At 44.7% G+C, this 23,500-nt stretch overlaps 1 protein-coding gene across 1 annotated transcript in view; it reads left to right on the forward strand.

Annotated features, from left to right (window-relative positions):
- Positions 1 to 5,113: 5,113 nt before the first annotated feature.
- The window catches only part of ABHD16A (abhydrolase domain containing 16A, phospholipase), a gene marked incomplete in the record, with an annotated part of 96,222 nt that continues 77,835 nt past the window's right edge, over positions 5,114 to 23,500 (forward strand). Inside the window, 2 exon segments of the mRNA XM_077460436.1 lie at positions 5,114 to 5,370; positions 18,830 to 18,886. Of these exon segments, the coding sequence (XP_077316562.1) occupies positions 5,218 to 5,370; positions 18,830 to 18,886 (210 nt within the window).

Below are 23,500 nucleotides of genomic sequence, written 5' to 3' on the forward strand. Positions count from 1 at the left end.
GAAAAATACAAAAAATAGGACAATAAAAAATATAAAAAAAGTCAAAGGCAGCAAAATAAAAAATAAAAAAATAGTAAATGTGCGGGGTGATTCCTAACCCCCTTACAAATGTGAAAAATACAAAAACCTGAAAAAAGTGTAAATAAAAATCCAAAAATTATCAATAGATTTATGTATCTATATATATAAGGTCCACAAGAAGTCTCTTATCATGTGCTTTCAACCATGCGATTATTCTTTTTCAAATAACAGGAAGGTGACTTTTGTGATTAAGCCTGCTTATTGGTGACTTCCGTGCTCGTTCCCCCTCAAGGGTCCCCACTCACCGAATCCACGCACCCCCTAGGGGGTATGTTGCCTGTAATCTGTGCTCCACTAGATTGAGGATTCTTCTAATTAACTCTGTCTTCAGCTGGTCTTCCCCAGGGTTTATTGGAAATGATGAGAGAAGGAGGCTTTGTTATCCGCCAGTGGGTCCTCAAGAAAGAAAAAATCTGCTCATGGTGTAGTATTCTCAATAACTGACCACTTGAGAGAAAGGGAAACGGGCTACAAAAAAGGTTCTTCAAAAATAGGCTTTCCCAAAATAATAGCTTCTGCAGTGATTTATATACCTTATTAATGTGTATATAGCAGAGGACTAATGATCACTCAAAATATGTTTTATTACAAAAATGTTATATAATTACAAAAAGAGAGAGACAGATTACACATATGCTAAAAAATTAGTTTACAGTGCTTAGTGCAAGGAAACGCTTTTTTGCAAAAATGTCCCTTTAAACCAGAACTGTGATCTACAGCAATAGCACTATAAGCCTGTAAATTCAGTATATGTATATATACCAATAATGTGTCTCAGAAAAGTTTAACAAAAAATGGCAAAGATAAAAATAAAAATAAAAATAAAAATAAAAACCCGAACAGCAGAAAAATATTAAAAAATAAAAAGTAAAAAATAAAATATATCTTAAAAACAACAGTCCTTTTTAATGCAAACCAGCACTATACACAATTGTATGGAGCCTAAGTACCCAATTCTCTGGGGGGTCCCGTTTGTTTTAGGCACTACAGGCTTCCCATATACTGGATGCAAAACTACTTATCTTAAGCAGTATTCCTCCTATGGACGGAGGTTTGAAAGAAATTTTAGCACCAGCCCGGTTCGCCTATCCGCAAGGGTAATCCCCTATTCGAACGGCGTGCGCTCCAACTGCGCTCCACCGGGTCAGGCGCACCGGAAGTGACGTGGTGTACGTAATGACGCTGGACGCGTTTCGTCATAGACGTCCTCAGCAGCGATCGCTTCCAGTATATGGGAAGCCTGTAGTGCCTAAAACAAACGGGACCCCCCAGAGAATTGGGTACTTAGGCTCCATACAATTGTGTATAGTGCTGGTTTGCATTAAAAAGGACTGTTGTTTTTAAGATATATTTTATTTTTTACTTTTTATTTTTTAATATTTTTCTGCTGTTCGGGTTTTTATTTTTATTTTTATTTTTATTTTTATCTTTGCCATTTTTTGTTAAACTTTTCTGAGACACATTATTGGTATATATACATATACTGAATTTACAGGCTTATAGTGCTATTGCTGTAGATCACAGTTCTGGTTTAAAGGGACATTTTTGCAAAAAAGCGTTTCCTTGCACTAAGCACTGTAAACTAATTTTTTAGCATATGTGTAATCTGTCTCTCTCTTTTTGTAATTATATAACATTTTTGTAATAAAACATATTTTGAGTGATCATTAGTCCTCTGCTATATACACATTAATAAGGTATATAAATCACTGCAGAAGCTATTATTTTGGGAAAGCCTATTTTTGAAGAACCTTTTTTGTAGCCCGTTTCCCTTTCTCTCAAGTGGTCAGTTATTGAGAATACTACACCATGAGCAGATTTTTTCTTTCTTGAGGACCCACTGGCGGATAACAAAGCCTCCTTCTCTCATCATTTCCAATAAACCCTGGGGAAGACCAGCTGAAGACAGAGTTAATTAGAAGAATCCTCAATCTAGTGGAGCACAGATTACAGGCAACATACCCCCTAGGGGGTGCGTGGATTCGGTGAGTGGGGACCCTTGAGGGGGAACGAGCACGGAAGTCACCAATAAGCAGGCTTAATCACAAAAGTCACCTTCCTGTTATTTGAAAAAGAATAATCGCATGGTTGAAAGCACATGATAAGAGACTTCTTGTGGACCTTATATATATAGATACATAAATCTATTGATAATTTTTGGATTTTTATTTACACTTTTTTCAGGTTTTTGTATTTTTCACATTTGTAAGGGGGTTAGGAATCACCCCGCACATTTACTATTTTTTTATTTTTTATTTTGCTGCCTTTGACTTTTTTTATATTTTTTATTGTCCTATTTTTTGTATTTTTCATGGTCTCGGTGGTTTTTGTTCTTTCATTGTAATATATATTTTTTCCATTCACGGGGTATTATAGTGGTAATATAAATTGTGCACAGTGATAGCAATTGCACAGGAACTGCACAAACGCAGTGCGACTATAAGTGCAAACTTTCCCCCGAATAGGGGTCTTGTACACTGCGTATGGTAGTTGGCTGTATAGTATAATAATATTTTTTGGGATCACAAAAATTACTATCACAAAATTATTTTGAATGTTGTGGATTATACATGTAGTGTGGGTGCTTTTTAGGGATTTTGACTGAGTGTTCGATCACGTTAGTGAAGAACTGTGTGTGCTCACCTTTTTTAGGATAAGGAATATAACTGACTTGTAGTGGCACATGGTCGAATTTGGAATAATAGAAAAAATTAGTTGGATATAAACACAAAACAATAGGTTTGAGGTAGCGCCATTAGCCCATTATTACCATTTTAAAAAATGAAAGAGGTTAGTGAGAACTCCTTATGCTATGCTACTTATGTTTTTTTGCACAATTACGTATAGTTTTATATACTATTTTTGTGCTTGTTTGCTAAATTAAAGTGGGTCGGTCTGGATGAAGTCCAGGGCCAAATTTTTGTCCCAGTCCAGCCCTGAACGGAACACCCCCCTGCACATGCCTATGAATAAGACCAAAATGAGGGACAAATGAGAGGGACATAGGGACTTTGTTCCAAATGAGGGACAACCCCTCAAAATCAGGGACAGTTGGGAGCTATGTAAGTGAGATAAAGCTGTATAACTTGAGGCTCAGATATTATTATGTTATGGATCTGAGGCATACAGCCTGAGGTTGGGTATCGCTAATCCCCCCTGATCTTTACTATACTGCAGAGTGGATAGACATATCCTGGCTACCTTTTTCTTCCATATAAGATTTCATAATAGAGTTTTGATACGCACCGACCATCTACGAGGGTCCCATTGTGGGGAATTGTGAAGGATGTAAAGTAACTGCGGGAACTACACCATTTTTATCAGGATAACTCTGCCAATGACTAAAAGAGGGAGTTTACACCAACATATTAAATTTAGCTTGAAAGTGTTTGAACATGGGATGCCGGTTGTCTCTTGGTAGCTCTGTGCTGTACCTCAAAAGCCAGAGGAACTCTGAGCCCCCCTCCCCCTTTGAGATTTCTCTTTATTTCCTATCTCACTATTTCCTAGTTCAAAAAGTGATGGGAAATCTTTCCAACATAAGCACAGATATATATATAACTTGTATAAAGGACTTGTATTACAAGGCTTTCACCACTAGATGTGGAAGTTTGCGCTACAGGTTGGAATCTTGGACTTAGACACACAGTTAAAAATATTGGAAAGAAAGTGTCATTTTCTTTTGAAATGGGGCTTTGCTTCCTATAGTTGTACACTGTATATGCTTTTGTTTTCCTGTTTCTGCGTGTTTTGTTTCAGGAATGCAACAAGATCTTCTATCAAGCTGCTGGAGAGTGGGTGGTTTAGATAGTTAGATGTTGGGAGTTATGTGTGATGTAACTTGTCTATGTGTGAAATTGTTCAAATATATTATGTATTCACGTTACCTTTTCTTTTCCCTTCTATCCAAGTTTTGAGTTTAGGTACCAGACTTTCAGGACTGAAAGTCTTTATTTTTCCAGACGGTGGGTACATCATCTAATGCGGAGGGGGGAGTATGTAGCGCCCTGCTCCTAATGAGCAGACGCTATTGTTTTTCAAATTTAAGTTGTCTGAAGCTATAGTTGGACGCAGACTAATTATTCCAAAAAGTTCTGGTTTCTGTACCAGTTCAGCTGGGTTGCACTGGTTTCTTGACCGTAGGTGTCGCTGTCACTGCTGGTAAGTGTGGAAATGCAGCAAGCTGGATGTATTGAATACCATCTTTTGCTCGGAAATAACCCAGTGGGAGTGGTTTCCCTGCTGTGTATTCTGGGAGAGGGAATTTAAGGTACCGACGCCATTTTATGGGGTTCTTTTTCCCTGAGACGGAGAAACGAGCAGGTGAGGTAACGGTAAGCCCAAATAAAACCAGCAGCTCCTTCAGGGGTCAGTGCTATAGATATGTATATATATATATATATATATATATATATATATATATATATATAAGCATGGTCTTAGCAGAGTGGGAAAGGTTGAAAACATCTGTCCAGTTTTTATTGCTGTCAGGGACAATGGAATACTCTTCTTCCTTTACAAGTAGAGGAAGTGAAGAAAATTCCCAGCTGGGTCACAGATAAAAATATACACTAATCCCCAATCTCTCAACAATAAATAGACACAGTTTGGGCAACAGCGCCACAGGGAATATAAATACTGCATAGCGGTTCTTTATAACCACGCCCCTGAGATCCCTACCCAATCACCCCTGTGTTTGCTCTCCGATCAGCTAATTGAGAGTCAACACTCAGACTTGGTTCAGCCAGAGGAGGGCTTGTCAGTGACGCGTCCTCTGATTGGTTACAGCACACGCCAATCATTGCAGAGCGCAGTTTCCAGTAAGGAAGTGGAAAGGAACTTCGGCGATGATTGCCATGTCCTGTACCCAATCAAATGTGCTGGCTCGGCTTCACCGCGCCATCCCTTAGCAAGGGGGCGTGACACTACGCTGAGCCATACTTATTTCAACTCCGCCTCTCCCGCCAGTAGCCCAATCACTAAGATTGTGTTGGAAAAACGTGGCCGCCCTCTGTCACTAGGTGCCCGCCCTTCTAGTGTTGCCGGGTTGTGATTGGTCGGGTTGTGTGTTGGAAACGTCAGGGCCCCGCTGCTTCCCTCTGCTCTGCTCCGGTGCCGGGCGGCAGTAGCAGCAGCATGGCGGCCGGGAGAGAGAGCCTGTCCCACCGCTGGATCCGGGGAGTGGGGCTGCTCTACCTGTGTATCCGGGGGCCGCGTCTCTACAGAGTGTACCGGCTCAATCATGGCAGAGGCCGAGCCCGGGAGGAGAACGAGTCCGAGCCTTCCTGGGTGAGAGGACGGGGCATTGTCCTGTGGGAGGGGATCTCTGTTTGTCAGTGTACATATTCTGCATATCTTTCTATGACAGCTGGGATGTTACCAATAGCAACCAGGGAGGCTCCACTTCTCTTAATAAACAAGGATTCTGGTTGGTTACTTTGAGCAACAGCTCTAGTCTCTTATCCCTTCTCTCTCTCTTTTTTTTCCTTCTATGAATCACTTGCCTATCAGCACTTTTACCTCTTTCCTGCCGAGGCCAATTTTCAGCGTTGTTGCACTTTGACAATTGCGTGGTCTTGCAACACTGTACCCAAATTACTTTTTTATAACGTTTTTTGAGACCGGTAGAGCTTTATTTTGGTGGTATTTAATTACCGCTGGATTTTTTATTTTTTGCTAAACAAATTAAAAAAGACCAATATTTAAAGCGGGAGTCCGCGTTTTTTTTTTTTTTTTTTTTAAAGCCAGCAGCTACAAATACTGCAGCTGCTGACTTTTAAAATAGTGACACTTACCTGTCCAGCGCGCCCGCGATGTCGGCACCCGAAGCCGGTCTCTCAGGTGCTGCCGCCGCCATCTTGGGTATGGGAATCAGGAAGTGGAGCCTTTCGGCTTAATTTCCCGGTTCCCTACTGCGCATGCGCGAGTCGCGCTGCGCAATGAGGATGGACCCGCTGCCTCTGGGATCTGTGTGTTTCCCAGCAGGCAGCGGGGGACTTTCGGAAAGGGGCGTAATCTACGCCCCTTTCCGCAGAGAGCTATCCAGGAAGTGGGTGCAGATACCTGTACTGTACAGGTACCTGCACCCCCCTCCCCCCTGAAAGGTGCCAATTGTGGGGCCGGAGGGGGGGAGGATTCCAATGAGCGGAAGGTCCACTTTAGGGTGGACCTCCACTTTAAAAGAAAAAAAAAAGTTTTTCTTAGTTTCTGTTTTACAATTTTGTAAATAAGTTTTCTCCTTCATTGATGAGGCTGCAGTGACAGGCATCATTGCTGAGGAGGCACTCATATGCAGCACTGATCGGTGGCACTGACTGGCATTGCTGATGAACACTGATAAGGGTACTAATTATCTGTGCAGCTCTCCCCTGTGAGGAAACATCACTGATCGGCTCTCCTCTCATGCTGTCAACGTGAGGAGAGGAATGCCGATAACCGTCATTTCCTTGTTTACATATGAAAGTGAAGAGGAAGTCACCCATCTGTCAGATTCAGGCACAGAATATGACCCTGTAGACGTCAGCGGCACCCTGACAGATAGCTCCGACGATGGAGATGTGGTCCCTGCCAAGGTCAGGCGTACCAGACCCCGATCTTCTGCTGTTTGTCGAGGTGCAAGAACCACAGGGCTCTCGTATGAAGCAGAGAGCCAGTAATAGTGCCGCTCATCCTTCTGGTGAACTGGCAAGCACCAGCGGCCTAGTACAGCCTGGTCGCAGTCAAACCAGCACTGCAGTATCACGTGTTGGTGTGGCGAGTCCCATAAGTGCAGTTCAAGCTGGCGAGGTGGCAAGCACAACTAGTGTACTGCAGCCACCAAGAAAACAAACACAGACCTTTCATGCCCATAGTGCCCTTCCTGCTGAATTAGCTAATCTTAATTGGGAGCCCACCACTTCTGCAGCACCTGTACTTCCCCCATTCACTGGTCAGCTTGGAAATCGGGTGCAAACAGTTGATTTTACGTCACTTGATTTTTATTTGCTGTTTTTCACGGAATATCTCTAGATCTGTTGTGGACCAAATCAATTTCTATGCTGGTCAATTCATTGCTGCTAATCTCCAGTTGCCCCTTGCCAGAGATTGGAGACCTATTACAGTCTCCGAATTTAAGACCTTTCTGGGCCTTTCCTTCTTCATTGGTGTAGTTATAATAAAAAAAAAAGTGAGTTGCGGTCATATTGATCCACTGACCCAGTTTGCCATATGTCCATGTTCTCTGCCTCCATGACCAGAGCACGATATGAGCAGCTCTTGTGTAGGGATGAGCTTCGTGTTCGAGTCGAACATACGTTCGACTCGAACATCGGCTATTCGTCCGTTCGGCAAAGTCCGAACATTTTGGTCCGTTCGCGCCAAATTCGTGTGTCGCTCACGGCCCACAATGCACTGCTATGGCGCAGTGCATTGCTGGCTCATGATTGGCCAAGCATGCTTGGCCAATCGCAGCGAGGATTGCCATGATTGGCCACAGGCAGGATGCCTGTGGCCAATCATAGCTCAGGCTGTGTAGTGCACGCCCCACACTATATAAGGCCGCCAGCGCGGCGGCCTTGTGTAGTGTGTTGGCGTTTGAAGCAGTGGGTGTTCTGTGTACCTTCAACACAGTACACACCGATCGTTTTTGGCCGATTTTCGATCTTGCTGTTGTGTAGTGGTTGTTGTCTGCGTGCCCTGACCGCAGTATACACCGCTATATTCACCTCAGCTATATAGCTAGTGATCTATCTTTTATAATAGAGCTTGCAGTCAGTAGTGTTAGGAGCTTGTGCGTGCTGTCTGCGTGCTCTGTACCCAGTACATACCGCTATATCCACCTACATAGCTGTTCTCTATTTGAGCCCACTTGCCATCTGCAGGAGTTATTGGAAGTTGTGTGTGCCTCCAGCACAGCACAGTATACATCTGTATATACCCCTTTATCTCTGGTGTTCTATAATAAAGGCATCTGCAGGAGTTAGTGGGTGTTGTGTGCCTCTAGCACAATATACACTACCCAACTGCTTTTTTACCCAACTCCCTTCAGGCCATTACCATGTCTGGAAGGCCAGCAAGGAGAGGCAGACAGGCGCGAGCCGATAAAAGAGGGCAAGCAGGCTCTGTGTCTAGAGACAACAGTGCTGGTCGTGGACGCGGTGCATTGTCATCAGCACGTGGCCATGGGACACGCTTGTCCTTCTTTTCGGCAGCTGGACATGTTGAGCCGCAACATGCCAACGACTTGGTAGAGTGGATGACCAAGCCCTCTTCATCCTCCTCATCCTCTCTCACCCAGTCTCAGGGTACTAGCAAAGCATCTGCCAACGCATCGTCTTCCCTCCTCTCAATGTCATCATCAGTGACTCCTTCCCTAGACCCACCACATCCTCCTGAGGAGTCTCCTGAACTCTTTGAGCACAGTGTTGGGTACATGCTCCAGGAGGATGCCCAGTGTTTTGTGGGCTCTGATGATGACACTCAGCTAGAGCAAGGCAGTAGCGTGAGCGCAGAGAGAGGGGATGCTCAAGAAGGACAGCAATCTGGCAGTCATGTTCCACAAGCTGCAGCATACTGCCAGGTTTGCTACAGCGATGAAGAGGGAGGGGATGATGAGGGCACTGACTCCACGTGGGTGCCTAGGAGGAGGAGGCACATGTCCAACGAGGCAGGATGCCCTCTGGGGGCCAGCTTAGGGGCAGCACACCGACTGAATCGCACCGCAGAGCTCCGCCTGTGCAGGGCGCTGCCTCTGCGCGTTATTCTAAAAGTTCTTTGGTGTGGGCCTTTTTTGAGACGAGTGCATCAGATCGCACCGCTGCTATTTGCAACATATGTCTCAAGCGTATCTCGCGTGGCCAAAACATCAGCCGCTTGGGCACCACATGCTTGACCAGACATATGTTGACCTGCCATGCAGCTCGTTGGCAAGCGTACCTCAAAGACCCACACCAAAGAACAAAGCGGACCTCTCCTTGGTGCTCATCAGCTGGCATCTCCAACCCCACTATACCTTCAGTCCTCTCTGAAACCTGCTCTGAGAGGAATGAAGGTGTAGAATTAGGTGTGTCACAGCCAAGTGCTTCCGGGAACTCTGCTAGCGGTACACCCACGTCCGATTATAGCAGGAAAATGTCCCTGCCCCAGCTGCTGGACCGGTGAAAGAAGTTCACTCCCAGCCATCCACATGCCCAGCGGTTGAATGCTAGCTTGGCTAAATTGCTAGCACTTCAACTGCTGCCTTTTCAGTTGGTAGACTCGGCCCCCTTCCGTGAGTTTGTACAATGTGCGGTTCCTCAGTGGCAGGTCCCCAAACGCCACTTTTTCTCACGGAAGGCGATTCCGGCTCTCTACCGGCATGGGGAAGGCAATATCCTTGCCTCGCTGGACAGGGCGGTCAGCGGTAAGGTGCATATTACCGCTGACCCATGGTCCAGCAGGCATGGACAGGGACGTTAGCTGTCTTTCACGGCCCATTGGGTCACTCTTCTGGCAGCTGGGAAGGATTCAGGACAAGGTGCAGTAGTGTTGGAGGTTGTTCCGCCACCATGCCTCCAAAATGCTACTATTGGTTGTGACACACCTCTCTCCTCCACCCCCTCCTCTTCTTCTTCCTCCATGGCCTCTTCCAGTGCTCTGTCCTCAGAACCAGCGGTGCTCCGTAGGCGTTCCAGGGGCTACGCAAGTACGCAGGCAAAACGATGCCATGCCGTGCTTGCGCTGGTTTGTTTGGGGGACAGGAGCCACACTGGGGCGGATGTTTTGTCAGCTCTGCAGGGGCAGGCCGAGAGGTGGTTGACGCCACGCCAGCTTAAGCCAGGAATGGTGGTTTGTGACAATGGCACCAACCTCCTCTCCGCCCTCCGACAGGGACAACTGACCCATGTGCCCTGTGTAGCTCACGTCCTTAACCTGGTGGTGCAGCGGTTCTTGGGCAGGTACCCCGGCTTACAGGATGTCCTGAAGCAGGCCAGGAAAGTCTGTGTGCATTTCCGCCGATCATTTAATGCCTGTGCTCGGCTGGCTGAGCTCCAAAAGGAGTTGAACCTGCCCAAGATCCGCCTTATATGTGACATGCCCACCAGATGGAACTCAACGTTGGCCATGCTGCAGCGGCTGCACACGCAGCAGAGGGCCATCAATGAGTACCTGTGCAATTATGGCACCAGGACAGGGTCAGGGGAGCGCGGTTTTTTCTCACCACGCCAGTGGGGCATGATCAGGGATGCATGCACTGTCCTGTCACCGTTTGAGGAGGCCACAAGGATGGTGAGCAGTGACAGTGCATGCATCAGTGACACTGTACCTCTTGTCCACCTCCTGGAGCATACGCTGCGTGGAATAATGGACAGGGCACTTGAGGCAGGAAGAGGAGGACTTCCTTGCCTCTCAAGGCCCCCTTTATCCAGACAGTGTTCCTGCTGTGCCACCTATCACACAGGTTGAGGAGGAGGAGGATGATGATGATTGTGTCAGCATGGAGGTGGAGGCTGGCACTCAGCAGCAGCAGTCTTGTAGGGATGATTTACAGTCCCAAGAAACACGTGGACTTGTACGTGGCTGGGAGGAGGTAGCTGCGGATCATGATGTCCTTAGTGACCCAGAGGACTCCGGACCGAATGCCTCAGCTAACCTACGCTGCATGGCCTCCCTGATCCTGCAAAGCCTGCGGAAGGATCCTCGTATTCTTCGGATCAAGGAGAGGGACCATTACTGGCTGGCCACTCTCCTTGATCCACGGTACAAGGGTAAGGTTGCCGACCTTATCTTGCCATCGCAGAGGGAGCAGAGGATGAGACATCTCCGGGAGGCCTTGCAGAAAGGTCTGTGCAACGCGTTCCCAGAGACTGGGAGGTTACAATTTCCTGGTCCTGGACAACGTGTTGCTGAGGCATCGGTCAGAAGGAGCGGTGGAGAAGGTGGCCGTCTGACTGATGCTTTCAGACAATTTTTTAGTCCGCAGCCCCAAGGTATGATCGGTTCCAGCACCCATCGCCAGCGTCTGATTTACATGGTGCAGGAATACCTAGGGGCAAGGTCAGACTTGGACACCTTTCCCACCGAAAATCCTCTGGCTTACTGGGTCTTGAGGATGGATCACTGGCCAGAGCTTGCACAGTATGCAATTGAGCTACTGGCCTGTCCTGCATCCAGCGTTCTTTCGGAACGCACCTTCAGTGCTGCAGGTGGCTTTGTTACCGATCACAGGGTGCGCCTGTCCACCGAATCAGTTGATCGACTGACCTTCATCAAGATGAATCAGTCTTGGATCACCCACAGCTACCAAGCACCTGAAGCTGATGTAACAGAATAATTTTTTTTTTAAATATCACATCCCTTCAAGACTGCCTATGTTGATGCGTGACTGTCCTGTTATGTTGATTGTCTATCCTCTTCCTCCTCCGCTGATATGTTGGAAGAACATTTCTGGTTCTGGTTGATGCCATCAGCCCAATTTTTCTGCCCCTTGTTTAACAGGGGTGTTTAAGTACAATTTTTGATGCAATGCTTTGCAGCAGGGCTAATTCCTGCACTAAAACTAGAGTATATGGCAGAGGTTGCAGTGTGGTGGCACCAGTGCCTAAGGCCAAATTTTTCTGCCCCTGTTTAACAGGGACATGTAATTACAATTCTTGATATAATATTTCACAGGAGGGCCCCTTCCTGTGCCCACCCAGAGTAACGGTGAGGACTTATAGTGTTGTGGCACCAGCACCACAACCACCAAAGGTCAATTTTTCTACCACTGTTCAACAATGGCATGTAATTACAATTCTTGATATAATCGTTCACAGCAGGGCGCTCCAGCGCCCACCAAGAGTCACTTTGAGGGCTTACAATGTTGTGGCAAAACCAACACCTTGTTCCGCCATTTCTGCAGAGCATATAGGGCAGGCCCCTACTTTTAAACATCCAATTTACAAACATCTCCTACTTGCAAACGGAAGGAGACAACAGCAAGTGAGATGAAAAAAGATGGACGACAAAACAAATTATACAGGGGTGATAACCCTTCCCTATGTTTTCCAAAAAGCTTAAAAATATTTTTTTTGACTGGAGCTACACTTTAAAAATGTACCAGTTGAAAATTACAAACAGATTCAACTTAACACAACAAACCTACACAGTCCCTGTCTTGTTTGCACCGCCTGTATACTGCTGTTCTGAGTATATAGGGCCTGGGGGCCACACGCATTTCCTTTTTTTAATATGGGTACAGGGTTCCCCTTAATATGCGTACAAGACCCAAATAGGCTGGTAATGGGCAGGGAGGGCTACCCATGCCATTTTTCTCAATGATTTTCAACCATATTGCCGGAACCAGATATAACATTAAAACCGCAAGCAGTTTTAAATGGTGTTATTTCCGTTTAATGTCATTTTGTGCAGGGACTGTTCTAAACACGGGAAACATGTGGCACTTCACAGGCATACTACAGACACCCCCCAGGCACCATATTTAAAGGAATATTTCACTTTTTTTTTTTTTCACTTTAATCGTCATTAAAATCAGTGCTCCCACCAAAACGGCCATTTTTAAAAACATTTTAGGCATTGACCCATGTCCCCTGGCAGGAGCCAGGTCCCCAAACCCTTTTTAGGACAGTATCTTGCATATTAGCCGTTAAAATTAGCACTTTTAATTTCGAACGTTCGAGTCCCATAGACTTCAATCGGGTTCTAAAGTTAGTTCGAATTTGGGGTCCGTTCGAAAGTTCTGGTGCGAACCGAACCGGGGGGTGTTCGGCTCATCCCTACTCTTGTGGTTCATGCATTTTAATGACCATGAACTTTGTCTTCGTGGAGACCCTGAATACGATCAGCTCTACAAAATTTGGCCCCTCGTAAACCACTTCATCCAGCATTGCAGCAGCCTTGTTTACACCCAATCAAGTTGTCCGCATTGCTGAGTCCCTGATTACATTTTCTGTCTGCTTGTCATTCAAAAAATACCTTCCCAGCAGGTGTGCCAGACACGGGGTCAAGATGTATGAGCTCTGTGACAGGGCAACAGGCTATACATAAAGATTTATGGTTTCTGAGGGCAAAGATAGTCACTTAGAGCCCACAAACTGCCCAGATTACATAGGGAGCGCTGGCAAGATTGTGTGGGACTTGGTGTCACCCTTATTCGGAGAGGGGTACCACTTGTATGTGGACAATTTATTACTTTTTAGTCACATTTTCGATTATGAAATTGGTACATGTGGCACCGTGCGATCTGATCGCTGGGTCTTCCACCAATGGCTTGTAGAATCCCAACTTAGACGGGAGAGAGCCTGCTTGACATGTAATAATTTGTTAGTAGTAAAGTGGAGGGATAATCGGAATGTTTTCGCGCTGTCCTCCCTTCACGCAGATACGACAGTCCAAATTTCTACGGCGACTGGTGTTGTGGAGAAACCCCTCTGTGTCCATGAATATAACCTTAATATGGGAGGGGTGGACCTCAATGACCAGTTGTTGGCGCCGTACCTAATTGCCCGTAAGGCCAGACGCTAGTACAAAAAAGTGTCTATATATTTATTTCAATTGGCTCTGGTGAACGCTTATATGCTATACAGAGCTTCAGGACGGACTGGATCCTTCCTTAACCACTTGGGATCCGCGCTATTGCCAAATGACGGCATTAGCGCGGATCTACTTTTCCGGGACTACGTCTATTGACGTCGTCCCGGGTACGAGCGGCCTGCGCGCGCCCTGAGGGGTGCGCGCGGCGCGCTCTGTGATCGGCGAGTCCGTGAGACTCGCCTGATCACCGATCCGTGCAAGGGGTCGATCCCGACCCCTTATCACGTGATCAGCTGTCAGCCAATGACAGCTGATCATGTGATAGAACGGAGCCGGTAATCGGCTATTATTCCTCCTCGCGCTGACAGCGCGAGGAGAGAAAAAAAAAGCCGATCACCGGCGGCCGTGATCGGGACATCAGTCCCGATCACGGCCAGCAATACAGCTGACCACCTGCCAGTGCCCACCTGCCCACCGCAGTGCCATCCTGAATAAAAGTAAGTGCCCATAGTGCCCACAGTGCCACCCACAGTGCCACCCACACTGCCATCCAGCAGTACCACCAACAGTGCCACCCACAGTGCCCACAATGTGCCTCAAAGGTGCTGCCCAGCAGTACCGCCCATCAGTGCCCAGCAGTACCGCCCATCAGTGCCCAGCAGTACCGCCCATCAGTGCCCAGCAGTGCCGCCCATCAGTGCCCAGCAGTGCCACCTATCAGAGCCACCTATCAGTCCCATCTATCAGTGGTACCTATCAGTGCCCATCCGTGCCACTTATCCGTGCCACCCATCCATGCCATCTTATCTGTGCCCATCTTTGCCCATCAGTGCCGCCTTATCTGTGCCCATCGGTGCCGCCTTATCTGTGCCTATTAGTGCCGCCTTAACTATGCCTATCAGTGCCCACCAGTGCAGCCCATCAGTGCCCACCAGTGCAGCCCACCAGTGCAGCCCATCAGTGCCCACCAATGCAGCCATCAGTGCCGCCTAATCAGCGCACTTCAATGAAGGAGAAAAATGACCCGTTTGCAAAATTTTATAACAAACTATTAAAACATGATTTTTTTTTTTTTTTTTTGCATCTTTTTTTGTTTGTTTAGCAAAAAATAAAACTCCGAGCTGTAACTAAATACCACCAAAAGAAAGCTCTATTTGTGGGAAAAAAATGATAAAAATTTCATTTGGGTACAGTGTTGTATGCCCGCGCAATTGTCATTCAAAGTGCATCAGCGCTGAAAGCTGAAAATTGGTCTGGGACTGAGGGGGGTTTAAGTGCCCAGTAAGCAAGTGGTTAAATTCCAGGAAGAGATTGTCACAGCCCTTCTGTTTCCGGATGGTGCTGTGGCCTACCTTCCCAACGCAAATGCAGTGAGCCGGCTGCATGAGAGGCATTTTCCTTATGTCCTCCCTTTTACCCCTACTCAAAGAACACCCCATAGAAGATGTCGTGTGCAAAAAAATGTAAGCGTGACACCCGCTTTTATTGTCCCTCCTGTCCTTGACCAACCTGGTCTCTGCATCGTGCCTGTTTCAGACGCTACCACACGCTAGTGGAGTATTGGCATAGGGTACAGCATTGCACAGTCCTAGGGCACACTTACACAGGGTCTTGAAAGATGAGATGGCCATCACATTTTGAGGGACCCTAGTCTGGAATGTTTACAGTTTATAAAAATGCTAAAAAATAACACAAAAAAATTGTCTTTTTATTTTTCTTCTCTCTTACGTTCTCTCTATTGTCCACTCTATTAACTATAATTTTTTATTTTTACTGTGTTTTATTGTATTTACTTTTCAGATATGGTATGTTGTACTGTAATGTTACTTTGTTTATTGTTAACCTTCATTTGATTAGCAGGTACATCATTCAGCTGCAGCCAGGGTTTCTTTAGGCTGGATTCACACCTATGCATTTTTAGTGCTTTTTGCATTTTGCAGATTTGCACTACAGAAATTGTTCCATAGGAAACCATGGTACATGGACTGTAGTGCAAATCTGCAAAAAGCACTAAAACTGCATAGGTGTGAATCCAGCCTCATTCTGACAGCAACCGCGTTTGCTCCTTCGATACGTAAAGCTCGATACATGACTCCAGCATTGTAGGAGGTGATTTCACCACCACAGTTAAAAAAAATTAAAAAAAAAAAGCATATTTGCCAAAGCATGGGGGCAGGGGTGGAGGGGCAATTTGCTCCTAATATTAGTGGCGGATTATCCCATGCTTTAGCACAGCACTGCACCCGGATCGCTTGTGACTTGCACAGGAACGCACAGTGAGATTCATGGTGTGAACTGGCCCTAAAACAAGCTGCAGTCGTTGTATATTAATTTGGCTGCATTATTTATTTAGTTTTTCAGGCCTTTTCTTTCTTTTCCCTCATGGATGGTGGATGCATTCTATTGGCAGAGGCAATACTAACTGATAAAAATAAAATAAGTGCAGCGCAAAAGATAAATCAAATAAAAGTTCATCTGCGAAATGAGTTCATAAAATTATGTGGATGAGAACACCCTGTGGTTGTGGTAATCTTGAACGAAATCTCAGTGACAAATCCTCCACCATACGAATAAAAGGTACTCTTACCAAATATGTAGGACCATACTATGGTCAGAAATGCATGGACCCAACAGTGGGGTGAAGAGAGGAATCCGATCGGGTCAGAGGACAGCCAGCAGTATACTGATCCGGACACAAATTTTCTCTTTACATGATAGATTCGACTCCAATCCACCATACGAATGTTCATACAGACACGTTTGGTCTTTCCCAGCCTCCCATTCATGTCCGGATCATTATACTGCTGGCTGTCCTCTGACCCAATCGGATTCCTCTCGTCACCCCACTGTTGGGTCCATGTGTTTCTGACCATAGTATGGTCCTACATGTTTGGTAAGAGTACCTTTTATTTGTATGGTGGAGGATTTGTCACTGAGATATCGTTCAAGATTACCACAACCACAGGGTGTTCTCATCCACATAATTTTATGAACTCATTTCGCAGATTAACTTTTATTTGATTTATCTTTTGCGCTGCACTTATTTTCTTTTTATACATTTGGACTAAGGATTTGTGATTTGCCTTATAGTGTTCAGCTTGCAAATTGTTCTGTAATATTTTGTAGTGGTATGCGCTGATATTATACTGATAAGTCCTAGTTGGGGCAATAGTCAGGACTGACCAAAAGTAAAAATAAAGATGTCGCCTAATAGCAGGAGCCCATGTGCGAGGAATTTTCCTTTGCTATGGAGAATTGACTTTACACAACTTGGGGCCTAGGCCACACTTTTTAGTGGCCCCCTGACCAATAGTGCCAAGGCTGGATAATGAAGTGTCAGTAATCTGAAACATGTCATGAGGTGAGAAGTCGGGTTGTGTTCTGCCGCTAGGCAGCACTTTTAGTTTCATTTAGTCAGTGCAGATTCACTTTATCAGATTGTATAGTGAAACTTGCAGCCGATTTAGGCTCGGTTCACACAGGGGCAACACGACTTTTGGCAACTTGGACGTGACGTGACTTGGACACGACTTACAACACTACTCCAGGCCAGGCGACTTGCCGTGGCCAATCAGAGAATGAGCTCTCAGGGGGGAACTCCTTTTGAGAGCTGATAATTCTCTGAGAGCCGGTTCACACTGCGGGCGATGCGAGGCGACACGACTTGCCTCGCCTCGATCTGACAAGTCGCCCCCGTTCTGTACAATGGAACCGTTCTGAGAGGAGCGACTCGAGTCGCTCCGACTCAGAAAAAAGGTTCCTGTACTACTTTCGGGCGACCTCGGGGCGACTTGCATTGACTTCTATACAGAAGTTATCTGCAAGTTGCCACTGAGGTCGCGGCGAGGCAAGTCGGTGTCGCCTCGCATTGCCTGCAGTGTGAACCGGCCCTGAGAGTCACCTCTGTATAGACAGAGATCCGACTTGGAGGCGACCTCCATTGAAATCAATGGGTACAAGTCGGATTGAAGTAGTACAGGAACCTTTTTCTGAAGTCGGAGCGACTTCAGTAGCGTGCATTAAGACGGCTCTCATTCACTTACATTGATTTCTACGTGTTGTGCGACCTGAGGTGACTTGGGGCAACTTGAATTCGGATTTGAGTCGCCCCTGTGTGAACCGGCACTTACTTTGATGGTGAAAAAATGTGCTAATTCTACCTGTGTGTGGGCTGGGGAGATCCACTCTGCCAAGTGTTCAGTGAACTAGAACTGGGCCCAACTGTGTGCTCTGTTTTTTTTTCCTTAACCCAATAAATCAGTCTGTATCTTCCATTTCGAGGCGTTGATTAAAGCGCAAGTCAAGGCGAAAAAAAAAAAATGCAGTACAAAAATAATATATGCATGCACATATTTTCAATCTAGTGGCTAGAACAATTGAATATTCTAGCCACTAGATTAAATTACATTCTTACACAAAAATACGTGTCAGACTGAGCATTTTTTATGCTGGATTTTTCTGCCAGCTCTTGACATAAAGATCCAGCATAAATAGGATTATTTTGCTATGCCCTTGCCCCATGTGTATTTGGCTTTAGGCTTCATGCACACTGCCTGCGTTATTGACTTTTCCAGGACCTGCTGCTGCCGCTCATTGAAATTAATTTGGAAAACATGGTTCTATGCGACTGTGCCTAGTGTTTCCTGAAGCACCTACATGCACATGAACGCATATGTCTGTTTGTGTGCATTACTCAACCCTCCTGGAGTTTAACCAAGTACAGCAGCATCTTCTAATTTTTTTCAATGGGAGGCACTATGCAAAAGCAGTTGGCTCTGGGAGAGCGATTACATGGGCTCTGCATGCTGTATGGCTGTGTGCGAGATGCCTTGCCATTGCACGGCTGCGGCTACTGTAAGGTTTTGCTTAGAATGTATGAATAGCATATTGTTTTTTACTGTGCACTTTTCTGGTGACCATATAGACATGATTTGGGTGGAAACATCACTTGAGTTCATAAATGATGATTGCACAACACGTGTTCACGTCACCATTGTAGAAGGACTAAATCTAGGGCTATTATTTGTGGCTAAAGTAATGGTAGTTTTTCTGATCTGCCAGAAAAGCCCTGTTTTGTGCTGATAACACACTTTTATTTTTATTTTTTTTATTTTTATTTTTTAAATGTATATGCACTTGCCAAACCAATAAAATAAAGTGATTTTAATGGTATATTTAAAAAATAAATAAAAATAAAATAAATAAATAAAATGTTGGGTTTTACATACATTGTAACGGTCTGTACTTTTGTCTCCATCAGGAATCGTTCTATCAGCCTAGAGCTCTGGAGAAGCATACAGATAGCATCTTGGCTTGGGTGAGCTGTGTTTTACACATATATAAAAAAAAAAAAAGGAAAACTATAACTAACTATTTTAAATTGGGTTGGATGTTTAGTTTTTAAAGAGGTGTGGTGTGATTTTTTTTTTTTTTATTTTTTTATTTTTTTTTAAATATATTTAAACTTTTTTTTATTTAAATCGCTAACTTTCCTGGGAGCCTACAGTTTCTACTCCTTCTTCTTGTTTTACATACATTTTTTTTTTCCCTGCATCTACAAGTTCATTTTAAGGCCCCTTTCACGCTTTTGTGACTTGTCCTGTGATTTGGGATGTAGTTGCATGTCAAGTCATGCCCATGTTTTCCAATGAGGACCATTCATATTTGTGCGACTTCAAAGTAGTCCCTGCACTACTTTGGTCCGACTTTGATGTGACTTGAGGTCCATAGACTTCAAGATTACACAGGCATTGCTTCAAGTCGTGCGGTTTGCAGGTGGTATAAGTGTGAAAGGGGCCTAACTCTAAACTCCGGGCAGTAAATGCAGCTCCATCTTCATTAACACACCAGTGTATGTATTATTATTTTACTTTTTTTTTTTTTTTTATGCAAACAGTAGACATGTGCAATTCATTTAGTTCCGAATTTGTTTTTTATAACGAATTTTAACAAATATGTTAATTCCAAGATTTCCGAATTTTTCAATTACCAAAATTCCGAAAATTCAAAAATCTGAAAAAAATAAAATTGGTAAAATTCAAAATGACTATTAAGTTGTAGGTATGGGAATTTCCTTTCAAATTTGGCTGTTTGTGAACGTAACGAGTATGAAATTATCCGAAATAACAAATGCCATATCTAAACGAATGGAACAAAATGATATAATATTAGAACCTTTTTATTATTATTTATTTGTTCCATTCCATTAGTTTAGATTAGGCATTCGTTATTTCGGATAATTCGTAACTTCAGATAAATTCATACTCGTTACGTTCAGAAACAGCCAAATTTGAAAGGAAATTCCAATACCTATAATTTAACCACTTGCTGACTGCATATATACGTCGGCAGAATGGCACGGCTGGGCAAAGTAACGTACCCGTACGTTACTTTGAAATTCCCGCCATGCGTGCCTGCTGCGAGTTCCGTGCCCGCGGGACCCGCAGACTCGATCGCCACGGGGATACCCGCGACCGTCTCATGGAGCTCAAGAACGGGGAGATGCCGATAAAAAAAGCATCTCCCTGTTCTGCCTATTGACAGGACACTGATCGTGTGCTCCCTGTCATCGGGAGCAGCGATCAGTGTCCACATTATACAAGCCCATCCCCCAGTCAGTTAAAACCCCTCCCCTAGGACGCACTTAACACCCCTCCCCACCCCCAGTGGTTAACCCCTTCACTGCCAGTGACATTTTTACAGTAATCAATGCAGTTTTAAAGCATTGATCGCTGTATTAATGCCAGTGGTCCAAAAAATGTGTCAAAATTGTCCGATGTGTCCGCCATAATGTCGCCGTCATGATAAAAATTGCTGATCACCGCCATTACTAGTAAAAAAAAAAAAAAAAAAGATTATTAATAAAAATGCCATAAAACTATCCCCTATTTTGTTGACTATGACTTTTGTGCAAACCAATCAAACGCTTATTGCAGTGTTTATTTTTTGTTTTTTACCAAAAATATATAAAAGAATACGTATCGACCTAAACTGAGGGGGAAAAAAAGTGTGGTTTTTTTTTTTTTTTTTTGCTATATTTTTGAGGGATATTTATTATAGCAAAAAGTTAAAAATATTGCTCCCTTTTTTTTTTTTTTTTCTTCGGATTTTGGAATTTCCGAATATCAGAATTTCCGAAAAAAGCAAAAAAAATAATGAATGAAAAGAAAACGAACACATTTTTTGTCAGTGCCCATGTCTAGCAAGCAGTGTAAGCACCTGAATTTGACAACTTGATCTGGCAACTGCTTCTTGCAGTCCCTGAGAGATGTGGGGACTGAGAGGGGGAAAAGCAGCTCAAAGAACCAATGAGTTGTGCAGCAATGCAAGGAGCATGCTGATAGGGTGAGAGAGAAGAGTGGCAGAGAGGTCAGCTCATCTGTCTACTGTTTCTCAGCTTTATTTTTTATTGGGTTTACAAAGGCATACAGTATACCAAACTAAAGAAAAACAGGAAAAACAAAAATACAAGTAAGCAAGAGTCCAGTCAATACATGACTTCCGTAAAGGGCAAAATGACATGTTTTCAGATTTTCCATAGTATACAACTTATAAATCCGTACAATCAAGTCGCACTTGGGGCGTCAAGCCAATCCCAGTAACTCACAGTTGAATGGCATGACATACAAAGGGTATCCCCATTTTACTCTGATGGGATTGTGGCTTGTATGTTTACCCAGGAGGATCAAAGCTTTTCACATTTATGGCAGGCACGGTTCTCCATATTGTAACTTCTACATTTGGATTGCCTGGTCGGCAGGTCTACCAAAATGGGTCAATGTGTGAGGTTTCCACTCAATGAGTATAGTGTTTGTTTTTTGTTTATATATTTTTTTAATTATTATTTATTTTATTAGCATAATAAAACAATAGGTGAAGAAGGAGTTTTATGCAATTGGGGAGAGTATTATCATCTAGATATCACAATAGACACCGGGAAGGGTTGCATATATTGGACAGTTGGCGTACGGAGCCAATAAAGCTTGTAACTGCAGACCAGAACCTGAGTGAGACTACAGCTCAGGTGGATACAGGCACCCTTGACACCAACAGGACACAGAAATTTTCACATCTTATACACTGCAGAGGGGTGATCTTGTTGGGAGACCATCTGGACCTGTAGAAAGTGCTCGTGGCTTTAGCCCATCCAAGGCCTAATACCTTGTAATGAGGGATCAATTGGAGCTGGTAAGCGAGCCTTTCAGCTGTTGGTGGAGGCACCGATATTTAAGATCTCTACGGTGGTGGATGGTGGAGATTGACCTCAGGATTTATTTTCACATCACTTGTGGACTGTTCTAATCCTCTAGTTTTTACATTTGCATATGCATGATTGAATAGCGCAACCTTTTATCCATTTTATGTTTTCTTACTGTATGTCTCACAGAAGGTTTGCTGCTTAAACTTTTCAGAATATTTCTTAGGGCTCCTTCAAATGGACTTGGCTGTTATGTACGGAGCCCGCTCTGCTCAGCGGGGATCGCTCCGTCGATCCCCACTGAGCAGGCAGATGACAGGTCAGTTTCTGCACGCTGTGCAGGGATGGACCTGTCAGTGCACCGCTCTCCCCTATGGGGGAATCGGATAAAGACAGGCCGTAGAGTCCGTCATCCAATCCGCAGAAGGATGGAAAAATAGGTTTTTCCTCTGTCACACTTTTTCGGAGCGGGTCGAATGTCAGCGGACATGTCACCGCTGACATCCGTCCCTCCATAGACCTCTATGGAGTGTCCGTTCAGGTCCGCCTAAAAAACTGACAGGTGGACCTGAATGGAATGTGTGTGGTGTGTTGTGTTTGTTTTGTTTTTTCACATTTTAAATGTAATGTATGCTGCCTTCAAGGCATGCCTCTAATTATAATGGTTACAGTTGCCAGTGTGCTTATGTTTTCTCTCAACCAAACTTCAAAGCCCCCAAAGGGCTGATCTTGTGTGAAGCTCCATTGTAATTGCAGATCTAAATGAAGGTTAACACAGCTCCGTTGTTGGCTGCAAGAGGATAGGAGTGTGTAACTGCTTTTAAAATAGCAAAGGGCTGTCGGCATCCTGAAATTGGTTTTGGCAAACCTAATACGTTTATTTCAAAAGTAGCAGTATGGCTGCCTTCCCATAGCATAGTTTTATTACCTGTTGATCCTGCCAGCAGATCCAGCATTTTTTCACTTCATTTAACAGGCTTTCAGCACTGTTTTTAGAGAATTGTGCAGAGGCATTTTCAGCCTGTGGACAGAATTGTCTTAGATGGACTGTAAGTAGTAAATAAATTACAGCTCAACTTGAGCTAATAGTTTTTAAGCAATTTGCAGAAGCATTTTTTTTCCTTTTGGAAAAGCTCAGACGATGTTCTATAATATGTTATATGGTTTTCCCCAACTCTTGTAACTGTCACTTGCTGCTGGACAGCTTGATCTGCATGTACATGTGCAGAGACAAAGCCCCTCCCACCCGAATTCTATGAAATAAAAAAAAAAAGGCACCTATGCTGAATACCACCATTAGGCCCCTTTCACACCTGCGGACATTATGTCCGTATTTCATCCATCTCTACATGCATTCCTATGGGATAGCGGGTGTCTGCGGATAAACATCTGCAGACACCCGCTATCATCCGCCACTGCTATTGTCCGATTCTGCAGACGGAGGAAAATCCTATTTTTCTATCCTTCTGCAGAGCGGATCGGATGAACACGGACAGACGGTCTGTGTTCATCTGATCCCCCCATAGAGGAGAGCGGAGAACTGACAGGGCGGTCCCTGCACAGTGTGCTGGGACCGCCCTTTTATCCGCCAGCTCAGCGGGGACAAATGGAGAGATCCCCGCTGAGCAAGCGGACCATCACGGGGCGGATCATTACTGATCCGTCCCTTGTGAAAGGGGCCTTACAGGTATTGATCACATACAGGGGGTCATTTACTAACCCTGGAGCACTCCG

This window comes from Lithobates pipiens, unplaced genomic scaffold (genome assembly GCF_037356315.1).
Source record: "Lithobates pipiens isolate NorthernLeopardFrog02 unplaced genomic scaffold, aLitPip1_a1.2 Scaffold_1, whole genome shotgun sequence".
NCBI lineage: Eukaryota > Metazoa > Chordata > Amphibia > Anura > Ranidae > Lithobates > Lithobates pipiens.